Source organism: Cnephaeus nilssonii (genome assembly GCF_951640355.1).
Source record: "Cnephaeus nilssonii genome assembly, chromosome: 7".
NCBI classification, from domain to species: Eukaryota; Metazoa; Chordata; class Mammalia; order Chiroptera; family Vespertilionidae; genus Cnephaeus; species Cnephaeus nilssonii.
In genome coordinates, this window is record NC_137078.1 from 70,439,598 (window position 1) to 70,453,544 (window position 13,947).

At 36.8% G+C, this 13,947-nt stretch overlaps 2 protein-coding genes across 7 annotated transcripts in view; both read right to left on the bottom strand.

The window, feature by feature from the left end:
* The window catches only part of TUT4 (terminal uridylyl transferase 4), a 130,259-nt gene that overhangs the window by 45,227 nt on the left and 71,085 nt on the right, over positions 1–13,947 (bottom strand). For all 6 annotated transcript variants that reach the window (XM_079776916.1, XM_079776918.1, XM_079776915.1 and 3 more), the window contains 5 exons: positions 11,103–11,154; positions 6,848–6,917; positions 5,326–5,452; positions 1,907–2,026; positions 1,546–1,758 (listed from right to left, as the gene is read on the bottom strand). In XM_079776916.1, the coding sequence (XP_079633042.1) occupies positions 1,546–1,758; positions 1,907–2,026; positions 5,326–5,452; positions 6,848–6,917; positions 11,103–11,154 (582 nt within the window). The remainder of the gene's footprint in view (positions 1–1,545; positions 1,759–1,906; positions 2,027–5,325; positions 5,453–6,847; positions 6,918–11,102; positions 11,155–13,947) is intronic.
* Positions 12,044–13,937, bottom strand: LOC307103048 (beta-casein-like). Its single transcript, XM_079776935.1, is given in 3 exon segments — positions 12,044–13,115; positions 13,119–13,121; positions 13,125–13,937. Coding segments are annotated over 3 exon segments (384 nt in total). The 5' UTR covers positions 13,329–13,937; the 3' UTR covers positions 12,044–12,938.

The window sequence follows — 13,947 nt, forward strand, 5'->3', positions numbered from 1 at the left end:
CAAGGGAGTGTAGATAAAGAAAAAGGGGTAGCTGGTTTGACTCAGTGGGTAGAGCATCGACCTGCAGACTGAAGGGTCCCAGGTTCGATTCCGGTCAAGGGCACATGCCCAGGTTGTAGGCTCAATCCCGAGTAGGGGACGTGCAGGTGGCAGCCAACCAATGATTGTCTCTCATCACTGATGTTTCTATCTCTCTCCCTCTCTTTTCCTCTCTGAAATCAATAAAAATATATTAAAGAAAAAGGGGATCAAGGACTGAGCCCTAGAGCATTCCAACATTAACAGACTGGAGAGGAAAGGCAGAACCAGCAAAGGAGACTGAGAAGGAATAATCAGCCACGGTTGTAGTGCCCTAAAAGTCAAGTTAAGAAATTTTTTAGAGAAGAAAATAATCAAGTGACAAATGTTGCTAAGTCAAGATAAAAATTGAGATATGACCATTAGATTTAGCATTGTGGAAGTTACTGACATGATACGCATTTTGGCAGATTGATACAGGTCAACGCCTGATTAGTCTGAGGTAAGAGGAAACAAAGAAATTGTAAATAATGAATATAGACAATTCTTTCAAGCACTTTTACTGCAAAGGGAGCAAAGGAATAATTAGTTGGGAAGGGAAGTGGTGTTGACATTTTTCTTTTAAATAGGATAAATAAAAGCATGTTGGATTTAGTAAAAAATGAAAAATGGGTAATTTAGGAGAAAAAGATAAGAATTGCTAGAGTAATGTTCTGGAATAGATAAGTAGGCATGGCACTGAATACAAAAGTGAAGAAAATGACTTTAGATAGCAACACCAGAAGTTCCTTTATAAAAGCAGGCAATAAGACAGAGTATGTGAGTGCAGAGTATGTGAGTGCAGATAGTGGTAGATGGTGGTGGGAGTGTGTAGAAGTTCTCTTTTGATTGCTTCCACTTTCTCAGTGAAGTAATAAGCAAGAGGACAGAAAGTGGGAGAGTTGAATGGACTAGAACATATGTTCAGGGAATAACATGAACATTTCAGTAATGTTCACATTTCTGTAGTCTAGTTCAGAACTGGAAGTTCAGAAAGACGATATCCTTCTAGAGGACACAATCCATGGATATTCAACTTTTGTTCTTTAGCACTTAAGATAATGCTTGGTATGTAGCAGGCCCTCAATAAATGAACGCTGAATGGTTCAATAAGCAAGCCGTACCCTAAAGGACCATAGGGCCTTTATTTCTCCACCAATCTGCCAACATAATTCCCATAAGCTAAAGTTTTGGTTACAGCCCAACTCCTGAAGGAAATTTTCCTTGTCTAAATGAAAAATATACAAAGAATTACTTTGACATGATTCAAACAACAGAAGTCTCCCAAAATGAGTTGTAAATTCATTAGGGAATCTTGGTACTGAAAAATTAAACCAGATCAACCCCTCACATTACAGATGAGGAAAATGAGGCCAAGAGGTTTATTCAAGATTAGTCAGTTAACCTACTATTAAAATAGCTTCAATAGAAGGCATCACAAATGCTATAGATAGAAAAGCCAAAGAAACAACAACAAAAAAAGCTTACTTTGCCATGTTTTCCCTTTATGGCATTACTTTGGTTGTCTTTTTCTGTCTTCTTGGTATCAACTTTTGGTTGGTCAGCCTTAGCTTTGTTTTCCTCAGCAATTGAGTTTTTCTCAGTTGTACTACTTGAATTATATTCCCACTTCACAAACTTCTCTTCTATTATGCCCTTCAGCTGAAAGTCATCCATTCTTTTTGAGTCAAAGCCTTCAATCTATATAAAATGCCATTCCAAATTGGTAGTAGAAAATTATTTTTAAAAAAAAGATGGACAGACAAATCAGAACTGCAGTTTAAATTGAACAGAGTACTCTGCAAGAGCAAACTATATATGTACATACACGTCACAAACTCATGCTTACCCAACTTCCAAGTAAACAAGGAAGAAGAGGGGGTTTTCTTTGTTGTAGAAAAAACATCACCATTAAAGCAAAACAGTAAGAAGGAATTCCGCCATCAGTTTGGGAATCAATATAGCACAACTGCAAAATGATGGGGGAAAAGTACCACCATTTATTTCAGCTTTCTTTAATTTTCTTTCTTGGTTTCACAACAAAAGTAGCTCTCCCCCCACCATAATCATTGTAAAAAGCATAAAATGTAATTATCTATCTATCTATCTATCTATATATATATATATATATATATATAAAAGCCTAAGCGACCGTTAACTCGATAACTATGACACACTGACCACAAGGGGGCAGACGCTCAATGCACAGGCATGGAAACATGGAACAGACTGATGAATCTCAGAGGGAAGAGGGGAGGGGGGAAGATGGGAAGAGATTAACCAAAGATCTTATATGCATTCCAGAGGACCGGTGCATGCGTGCACTGGTGGGGTCCCTTGGCCTGGCCTGCGGGGATTGGGCCGAAACCAGCAGTCCAACATCCCCCGAGGGGTCCGGATTGTGAAAGTGCACAGGCCAGGCCAAGGGACCCCACCGGTACACGAATCCGTGCACCAGGCTTTTAGTATAAATATATATATATATAAAATATATGATCTGAAATCTGACCCACCTGAAATTACTATTAACATATTGGTGACCATCTTTCCATTCATTTTTTATTGCATATAAAGACATATATATTTTAGTTAAATGGAACCATATCATACAATGTGCTTTTATTGTAGACACCTTTTAAAAATATTTTATTTTGCTTCCACTTCTGCCTCATGTTAATAATCTTCTAAGTACTCCATGCCTTCTTCTGTATTCAAATAACCATACAGAAATATACATACATTTCTATTTTCTATATAAAAACAGAGGTTTTGATTTTTGTCATCTTTTTACCAAAATTTTTATTATCGACATCTCTGTATATTACTCTTCTGCCTTAACAATGCACCAAGAAATGTCCCTCTAAGTCATTAGTACAGATCTAACATTCTTTCAAATGGTTAAATTATAGTCTATGATCTGGATGGTTATTCAATAATTCCCCCACCCAAGGATATTCACACTTCGTTCTCAGTTTTTGCTACTTTAAACAATACTGTAATATTTATCCTTATACAGATTTCCTAAGTACTAGTGCTTGTTTATGAGCTATATTCCCAGGAACATATTTGCTGGATTAAAAAATGTGATATATTTCAATTCTAACAAATAATTATAAGATTTTAAAAATTGTCAATGGCAAGCATGTCAAACTCAAAGGCTAACACGGGCCAAATAAACAAGGTTTAAGTTTATGTGGACGGCAAAAAAAAAAGCTTCTATTTTCATAGAAATGTTAAGTTTATTTTGATAGAGACATGCTAAATACAAAGGGCTGAAATAAATGAATAATCATTAACATAAATAGAACATTTTAATAAAAATTAGTATTTTTTCTTGAACATTAACTTACCAGACACTGAATAACTGCACAAATTAATAAGTGTAACGCAAATAAACCTATTTTTCTTGTTCTCTGAAAGCAAAATATTTCCTGTTGTGCACACCAAACAAGTTAGTCCAAGACTAATGACATGGCAATCAGCTGCTAAAATATTCGCTGCTAGTATTAGTGGAGAGAAATGGTGCACCTGCGCCTAAGGCGCATAAGGGAAATGAATGCAACATGATTATAGTAATCAGTCATTAGTGAACGTTGTATTTCGTTATTAATAATTATGTATAACAGGATATTGTAAAAATTAAGTTATGAAATTTTTACTAAAAAGTTTCTTATATACCGTTATATTGGCGGGGCCGCAAAAATATACATTGTGGGCCACAAGTTTGACATGCTTGGTCAACGGAATGGGTGCAATGTCTCATATTTACTAACCACTTGGATTTGTTCTTTTCTGAATAGCCTCTTAAATCTTTTGCCAGTTTTTCTATTTTTACACATTACATATAAATTCGTATGTATTCTTTTTCATTATAGATAATGACCCTTTATATCTGATACATGAATTTGAAAAAAATGTTATTTTTCCCAATCTGCTTTTCTTTTGGCATTATTTATGATACCTTTTACCATATAAAATGTATTCATGTTTATGTAGCTAAATATGCTTATTTTATACAGCTTTTAGGTTTCCTATCATGGTCAAAAGGTTTCTGTGTGTGTGTGTGTGTGTGTGTGTGTGTGTAATATTATATACACACACACACACGTTTTGTTGTTGCTATTTTGTTTCTTTTATTAATCCTCATCCAAGGATATTCCCTCCATTCATTTTTAGAGAGTGAAAGGGAGGGAGGGTGGAGAGAGATTGAGAACCATCGATGTGAGAGAGACACATCGATCAGTTGCCCTCCTGCACGCACCCCGACTGGGCCTGGGACAAACCTGAAACCCAGGTATGTGCCCTTGACCGGAATCAAGCCTCGACCCTTTGAGGTGTGGGCCAATATATATTCTTAAATTTTCTTCTAAAATTTTTATTTTTCATTCAAGTGCAGTTTATTTTTGCATTTAGTGTGCTAAGGGTCCAACATTATTTTCTTCAAGAAAGATACAGTTGTTATGGAACTATTTATTAAATAAACCACTGTTTTATCACTAAAATACCGTAATGTCTTTTATTTCTTCATAAATTAAAATCTCATTTACACTAGGACCTACTTTCAGGCTTTCTTTTTTGTTCCACATATCTATGTGTCTATTCCAGTGGTCGGCAAACTCATTATTCAACAGAGCCAAATATCAACAGGACAACGATTGAAATATGGAGAGCCAAATTTTTTAAACTTAAACTTCTTCTAACGCCACTTCTTCAAAATAGACTCGCCCAGGCCGTGGTATTTTGTGGAAGAGCCACACTCAAGGGGCCAAAGAGCCGCAATTGGCTAGCGAGCCGCGGTTTGCCGACCACTGGTCTATTCCTATGCCAATGGTATACACTTAACTAAATCAGTTTTGTAGTGGTAAAGCGGGTCCCCTTTACTAGTCTCGTTCTGAGTTCTTTTGGCTGTTCTCAAAGATTCTTCCATACTAACTTTTAAGATCATTTTATCAACATTTTAAAAACTCCTGGTAATTAGAATTAAAATTACTGAACATTTGAAAATTAATTTAATGCACTTTTACATTTTAAGAATACCACCTCCTTATTCAAGAACTTGGTATCTTTGCATTTTCCAAAAATTAAGGAGTTGTCATCAATTACTCACTTCCCCTCAACTCTCATATCAAGTCCTTCCTCCAAAACTTATCCCAAATCTGTTTACTTTGCTTCAAATCCACTCTAAATTTACTATAGTTATTCATAACTATTTTGTTCCTATGTATTATGATTTCTGTTACAGATTAGGCACTCCTCTGTTCCACTCACCTTAGCCCAATAACGAAAGGCTAACACCAAGGGAATAAAGACAGGTTCCATTTTGCCAATAGCAGCAAGTAAATCAGTAGTGAGGCATGCCATATCATTTCCTGCACTCACTCTACAAAGTAAGCCACTGTGAATGAGAAAGGAAGAAATTTCACTGCATTAATACTTTCAAAAACATAATATTTCAAATCCTGTGGCTATCTCTTCCAGTCACTGTATTTTAATACTTTAGAAGGCATAATAAAAATGTTTTAATAAACTTAGAGCTTACTGAAAACTATGTATCAGTTCCATCACTAGAGTTCCATATAAATTAAAGAAGTTTTAAATGTTCATTTGTACTTCAGAAGTAAGTTTCAACTTTAGTAAATATTTAAGTTCATGAGAAATTAATTTCAAAAGCAGCATTATGAATCACCAAAATTTTATTTATGAGAGAAAAGACATTGATCTTATCAATGTCAAATAATACAACATAACTTCCTAGTACATTCTTTTTGTTTTGCACAAATTAAAAACAAAGAAATTCTGAACTGATTAGCTGTACTTCTTGACTCTAATATTTTCCTACCTAAGCTTCCATGATTTTATTGACATGCTATTTTCTGATAAGAGATTAGAAAGGATTTATATATTAACCCACAAGTAATGCTTATATGTAAGTGAAAATAGGAACTACCGTAAGTGGGATAATAGAATTGTAGAAGAGATATTTTGGCGGCAGGGAGAAGAATGTATCTGAGGTTGCCACACAGAGACAATTAGACACGATGTGATGGCAAAAATACCAGACATCAGAATACCTCCATTCCAATTCTGATGTTTCCCTAAATGATATGAATTTGGACAAATCACTTATTTTTCCTCCTGGTCTCAAATTTCCAATCTAGAAAAAAAGGAAATTGAACTAGATCTCCATAGATCCTTCTAGTTTTGAATAAGAAAATATAGTAATCTTAAAATATAAGATATATAGGTTAATAATCAATAAAAGAACACTAGTATTTCTGTATTGTTTCCATATCTCCCACATTGAACTAAAATAGTTATTTTAGTTTCCTTTTTCAAAAGTATTTTACTCTTTCTTAATCCGATAGATATGACTAGAAAAGCAAGATTAGTCTTCAATGACTTGTTCAATTTCAGTGAACTAAAAATTAAGAGTCTGATAGACTGTGAGCTCCTTGAGAAGAGAGACTATTTCTTATTTATGTTTGTATCCCTACAGGAAAGCATTACTTAACATATAGTAAATGTTCAATACTGTTGGGTAAATAAACTTTAGAAAAAAATTAAAAGTTCTGCATCTGAGTATTTTATTTCTATCTGTTCTATTTCTTGTTCACATGCTTTTACATGCTTTTAGTAAGCCGGCTAATTTGAATAAGTAGAAACTAGCCTAGTCATATTAACCCAAGGAGAAACAAAAAACAAAACTTTTCTCTCTTACAGATGTTCACTGCATATTTGGATGTTGTTGTTATTTTTAAAAATACTTTATTCTTTCTTCATTGTTACCAACCTTTTCCGATCTTTGCACACCACAACGGGAACTTTAGCGTGAAAATCAGATTCCACATCTACATATAATACTAATAAGGGGGGAAAAAACAAAACAAGTAAGCTAATGTCAACATCTCTAAAATGCTTACTCTATGGTAAACATTAAGTAATAGTTTCCTTCTAAATATCACTCTCATTGTTTCTGTGGGATAATCCACTCTTCTCATTATGAGAATCAACCCCAGGATCCCTTATCTCTTTTGGTACTATTTGCTGCATATCACAAACCACAGGCACTGTCCCAAATACTGTCTGAAAATTATAATCACCTTAAGAAAAAAAGGTTTTAACATCCCTAAGAGTTTGAATATAACCAAGTAAGTATATAATTTAGTCAAAGTTGTTAAACCTTCATAGATATAGCCAAGAGAAGGCACCACTTACTTCGAGGGCTATTTCCACAGGAATCACAAAATGAGAACCTACAATGCTTTGAAAATTTGGTTCTTTTAAAAATATCTGTGGAAGTAAAAGGCTAACTCTGCTGGCTTCATTTCCCATAAACCTATGAAGAGTCTGCCCAATTAAAGCTCCTAAGGATGGACTACGGATGAAGCACATTTCCACTCTTAAGTCCATCTCTATATATCTCCAAGGTAGGCCCCCTGCCATAAATGTCTAATCTAAATAAAAATAGATGCATTAGCCCCAGCTGGTTTGGCTCAGTGGATAGAGCGTCCGCCTGCGGACTGAAGGGTCCAAGGTTCAATTCCGGTCAAGGGCACATGCCCAGGTTGCAGGCTCAATCCCCAGTAGGGGGCGTGCAGGAGGCAGCCGATCAATGATTCTCTCTCATCATTGATGTTTCTAGCTTTCTTCCTCTCCCTCCCTCTCTGAAATCAATAAAGATATATTTTTAAAAATTAGATGCATTATTTCATTTGCAGTTTAAAGAAAATCTCATAGTAGTACTTTTTGGAATTATTAAGTTATTCAAAAACCATGTGCTGAAAATCTCTATGTTAGGAGTTGAATTATACTTGGTGGATATAACAATGAATAAGACACAAAGAGCTCAATCAGGGGTTTGGAAAACAAATATTTAAACAAATAAATCCTGTAGATGACAGGATAGAGGTCTTTAAAGAGTACAGGTCTTTAAAGAGAGGGAATAAAAAGAAAACAATCAATTTTACAATCAGACTGCATTTTGTAGACCTATGTTATATGACTCAAGATGATCTATTTGTGTATTTTAGTGGAAAAGACCTATTTACAATTTTTTTGCTGGATTAATACTCTCCAGTGAGTCTAAAGAGGTAAAAGTTCTGTGTTTACCTCCTATCTGTAATATGTTTTAAAGTTTTTGTGCAATTAGAGACAAATATTTATTAAGAAAAAATTATATTAAAATCCCTTTACTACAGCGATTTTCAACATTTTTCATCTCCTGGCACATATAAGCTAATAACTAAAATTCTGTGGCACACCAAATATATATTTTCTTAATTATTTTTTTTTTGCCAAACTGACAAAAAATAGGTTTAATTTTGATTGATTAAAAAATAGTAATAGTAACTACCTACTCATTTTGCTCCGAAGTGACTTTTAAAAAAAATCAGGTGCCTATACTTGTATCTAAGGATTTCTGGTGCCAGGAAATAACCAATCAGACACAACCTTATTATGCAACATGACCAATAAGGTGCAACTCTATTATATGACCTATATATTTATGGTTCAAGACAGGGCATTCACACCAAATGGCTGTGTCATTTTTTTATTTGACAATCTAAAGGAAAAGAGGTCAGAGCCCCTGTGTATTGCATATTTTAAAAATTCTTGCAGCATGCCAGTTGAAAACCGCTGCTTTACAAGATAAATGGACCAAATTAACCCCTTAAAAATAACTTTCCAGAAAAATGGCCAACAATAAACTGATAATGGAGAGCTAATGGAGCAGATAGAGAGAAAAAGGAAGTTAAGAACTAATATTAGAGCCAATAAGAAGATAAGATTAAGGTCAATAAGCTATCTCTTCTAAGCCAAACTGCAAATATTTTTGCCAGGTACTTGCAATTCATAAAATCTAAGATGGCAATCCTATCTAATAAAAGATATCTAATAAAAGAGTAATATGCAAATTGACCATCACTCCAACACACAAGATGGCTGCCCCATTATGGTCAAAGATGGCTGCCCCCATGTGGACACAAGATGGCCGCCACAAGATGGCCAGCCGGGGAGGGCAGTTGGGAGGGACCAGGCCTGCAAGGGAAGGCAGTTGGGGGCGATCAGGCCTGCAGGGGAGGGCAGTTGGGGGGACCAGGCCAGCAGGGGAGAGCAGTTAGGGGTGATCGGGCCGGCAGGGGAGGGCAGTTGGGGACAACCAGGCCTGCAGGAGAGGGTAGTTGGGGGGAACCAGGCCTGCAGGGGAGGGCAGTTAGGGGTGACCAGGCCTGCAGGGGAGGGTGGTTTGGGGTGACCAGGCCTGCAAGGGAGGACAGTTAGGGGCGACCAGGCCTGCAGGGTAGGGCAGTTGGGAGGGACCAGGCCTGCAAGGGAAGGCAGTTAGGGGCAATTAGGCCTGCAGGGGAGGGCAATTGGGGGTGGGGGGACCAGGCCAGCAGGGCAGGGCAGTTAGGGGTGATCAGGCCGGCAGGGGAGGGCAGTTGGGGCAACCAGGCCGGCAAGGGAGGGCAGTTAGGGGTGACCAGGCTGGTAAGGGAGGCCAGTTAGGGGTTACTGGACCAGCAGGCGAGGGCAGTTGGGGGCGACCAGGCTGGTAGGGGAGGGCAGTTAGGGGTGACCAGGCCAGAGGGGAGGGCAGTTAGGGGCAATCGGGCCAGCAGGGGAGCAGTTAGGCATTGATCAGGCTGGCAGGGGAGTGGTTAGGGTGTGATCAGGCTGGCAGGCAGAAGCAGTTAGGGGCAATCAGGCAGGCAGACGAGCAGTTGGGAGCCAGCAGTCCTGGATTGTGAGAGGGATGTCCGACTGCCCAGTAAGATCGGGCCTAAACGGGTAGTCGGACATCGCTCGAGGGGTCTTAGATTGGAGAGGTTGCAGGCTGGGCTAAGGGACACACACCCACCCAACCCCCATGCACGAATTTCATGCACCAGGCCTCTAGTAGTAATAAAAAAAAAATCACAGCTGCAGAAATTTCATAAGTTTCTATATACCAGGCACTTTTCTAAGCTACTGCTTAACCCATTTCATTCTCACAACTTCCTCATAAAAAAGATACTGTAATATTGCCATTTTACAGATGAGAAAACCAAAGCATGAACATCAAATAATTCGTCAAAAACATACAACCATCTGCCGAAACTGGTTTGGCTCAGTGGATAGAGCGTCGGCCTGCAGACTCAAGGGTCCCAGATTCGGTTCCGGTCAAGGGCATGTACCTTGGTTGCGGGCACATCCCCAGTAGGGGGTGTGCAGGAGGCAGCTGATCGATGGTTCTCTCTCATCCATGTTTCTAACTCTCTATCCCTCTCTCTTCCTCTCTGTAAAAAATCAATAAAATATATTTTTAAAAGAACAAAAACATACAACCATCAAGTGGCAGAACTAAATTTTGTGCCTAGAAAGTCTGGCAGCAGATCTTGAGCTCTCAAGCATTTATTTCATAACAAGAAAAGCAGTAAATAAAAACAAAAACAAAATAATATTATAGATTGTATTACACGCTACAGCCTGGTTTGAGATAGTTGTAATTTAAAAAAATTGTTTTTATTTTAAAAGTGTTTTTACCTATATAAATATCCTTTTTACATCACACACACAAAAATCCAGACATATGAGGCACAAATGAAAAGCTTACTAAGTATAATTTTGGTTGGTGTAATATAAATGATTAAATTAGGCTGATACTGCTTTTAAGTGTGGAAAAAACATATTTAGCTAATGAATGCACAAAATTTTCCCCCAAGTCTCTCCCTAAGTCTCCTTTATCGATAACCTTCCAAGGATAGATTTTCTATCTTTCTCTTCTTTTACATAAGAAATGCTCATAATATTCAAAGCTAACGTTTTTAAATTATTCAAAAGGCAGTAGATTTTACATATCAATTTTAAATATACTTTTGATCTTACAGGCATGTAAATTTTCTAGTATACCTATTAAACACACACACACACACACACACACACACATATGACTCAAATATGCTAGGAATTTTAGTTTAATTTGGTTAGCCATATATAATCTACACAGTGCATGTACCTTTAAAGAATTTTCTTTAGAAAGACAAATTAAAAAAGAAACTCACCACTTTTTTTTAGAATCCCAAGCACTTGTATCAGAAGATCTGGATGATTCATCTAAAAAAGTTTCAAATTAAATCAATATACTAATTTCAAAGTTTAAGTTGTACAACTTTAGAGGGAATTAAATTTCATTAAACATTTAAATAAAATCATGCTATTTTAAAATAATGGAAACAGAAGAGTGTTTTACTTTTATGTTAACACATCTTGTTCATGGAAATAGAATCTAATAAATCATATAGTGCTATGATTCCAGCAACACTCCTAGAATTAATCAGTTCTTAGGTGAGAAAGATTCTGGAATTTCACAGCAAAATAAATGGGGAAAAACATTACTTTACCAAATAATTGTTAAAGAGAAGTTGAGATAAATTGAAGATACACTGGTAACTAGCCACATGGCCAAAAGACTTAGATTAAAATACGACTTTAAATAACAAGTTTGTTGCCCGGCTGGCGTGGCTCAGTGGTTGAGCATCAACCTATGAACCAGTCACGGCTCAATTCCCAGTCAGGACACATGCCTGGGTTGCCAGCTTGATCCCCAGTGTGGCAACTTGCAGGAGGCAGCCAATCAATGATTCTCTCTCATCATTGGCATTTCTATCTCTCTCCCTCTCTCCTCCTCTAAAAATCAATAAAAATATATTAAAATAATAATAATAAATAAATAACAAGCTTGTCAAATGTTTAACTTAATGTGTAGTTCACTGCTATTTAAAAGTATTTAGTAGTAATAATACATTATGTAAATGACTATGTCAGATTAGAAATTAAACATCAAATTTTCACCCAAATCAAACCTCCTTGAGCATAACTTATTAAAAAAATTAAAAACACATAAAATTTCAATTATTTTAAATGTTTGATATGTCAATAGATAAGCAATGTTAGCAGTGCTAAACAATATTGGTACTTTTGCAAATGATACTAGACGCTACTTATTAAAAGTACCCATAATGTACCAGGCACTATACAAAAATACCTGGAATTTATAATCTTATGTAATATAAAAGTTATTATCCCTGTTTTGGAAATTAGGAAACTGAAGCTCAGACAGGTCAAGTAATTAACTTGCTCATTGCAACCAAGATTTAAACACTGATGTATGGTTTCAAAGTTCTTTCCACTTCCTATACTACTTCCATAAGCAGTAACTGTTCAACATGCTCAAATACACTTTTCCTTCTTTATGCATAAAAAATTAATTCACTGAAAGGGCTGGTTAGGAAATAATAATAAGCACAATTCCAGAAACTATTTTTATACATATTTTGATATGGTTATGGTACTTCCAATTCAAAACTGAAATTTTGTGGTACTTTTCTAATTAAAATTTGGAAAATAGAGGTTATGAGTTGCATTCAAATTCAGACAAGCGCTACATAATACAAAAAATAAAGAAATGCATTTTCATTCTTTCCATGTAGAGACATTTAAAAATTGGCAATTTTTGATGGCATGATACAAAGATGAAAATATGTCACATTTCCAGTCACAATCAATTCAAAAATGGGGAGTGGAACATTAACTTTGAAATCCTGTTAGACTTGTTCTAAGTTGTAAAGTGGGTCACTAGATTAGGTAACAGGGTAGAACTCCCAGTAGGATCAAATAGAGGCCCTAAGTAGAGCAGAAGGGCTTGAATGGACATATCGCTCTGTGGGTAGGTCATCACTCCCTGGGGAAGAAACATGGCTTTGGGCTGAGGAAGGAAGAACAGGGGCCGAGTAAGAAAACATGGGAGTCTGAAGAAGCAGCTTGGGGTCCTGGTGCATCAAGGGCTGGAGCAGAGACAGAAGAAGGTATGGATTTTTGAGATTACTAAGATTTGGTATTTAGTGTTCAAAAAACAGCATCACATTGCACTTAGGAAAGATGGTCTCCTTATTATTGCGGGCTTCCATTACCTCAGGCTGACGGACAGGCAGCACCATAACAGGCTGAACAAGAGGCAGGATGTTTTGTGGAAGGACAGTGTAAGGGACAGGCTCAGAGTAAGGACAGATTAGAGGCTATGGCTAAACACAGGGGTGAATTTTATCCTGGTATTCATCCTCTCTTTGCTGCTGTGTCTCATGTTCAAACTGCTCAGGTTTCTTATTGATGTGTGTAATAGATTCCTCACTGCTTGAAAGGCTTTCTACAGTCTCACTGGATATGCTGAGATCTTCCTTCTCCCTTACAAGAGCAAGGACCACCAGGCAGGCAAGGATGAGAACCTTCATAGTTACCAAGTCCAGTTTCAGTGTGGCTTCTTCTGTAAATCTTTGGTTATAAGATTTCTGTTCAGCTAGTCTTCAGTTGGTTATTCAAGTTGACTGTTCTATATTTTAGTTTTAATTCCAGTTTGGTCCTGGGAGGAGGTGAGTGTAACTTCCACCTACTCTACCTACCATCATCTTGGGTACCTTTTTTTTTTTTAGAAGAAATGGGTTCAGGAAACAACTTACAGCTAAAGAAGGGCCTTAGTGCTTAGCAGAGAGAGGAAGAGAGAATGCACACCTTGAGGGACCAAAGAGGGAGGAGAGGCGTGCTCCAGGAGAGAAAGAGAACACCCTGGAGAAAGAAGTGGGTGGGGAAAGGCAAGGGCCTGCTCCAGAGAGAGAGAGCTGACTTTCCTTTTTTTTTTTTTTAATGACTGCCTTCCTCTTTTTTTCTTTGTCCTTTATTTCTTTTATTTTATTTAAGTCTGACACCTAATAGTAGTTTCCAAAAGCACTGTTTAATAATGATGATAACTTCCATAAGGCAGAATTTTATAGTCCCCTGCACCTCCGCTAAAAAAATAATCAATAAAAAATACCAAGTACTAATTAAGAACCACATAGGAGACATTCTTTTCTA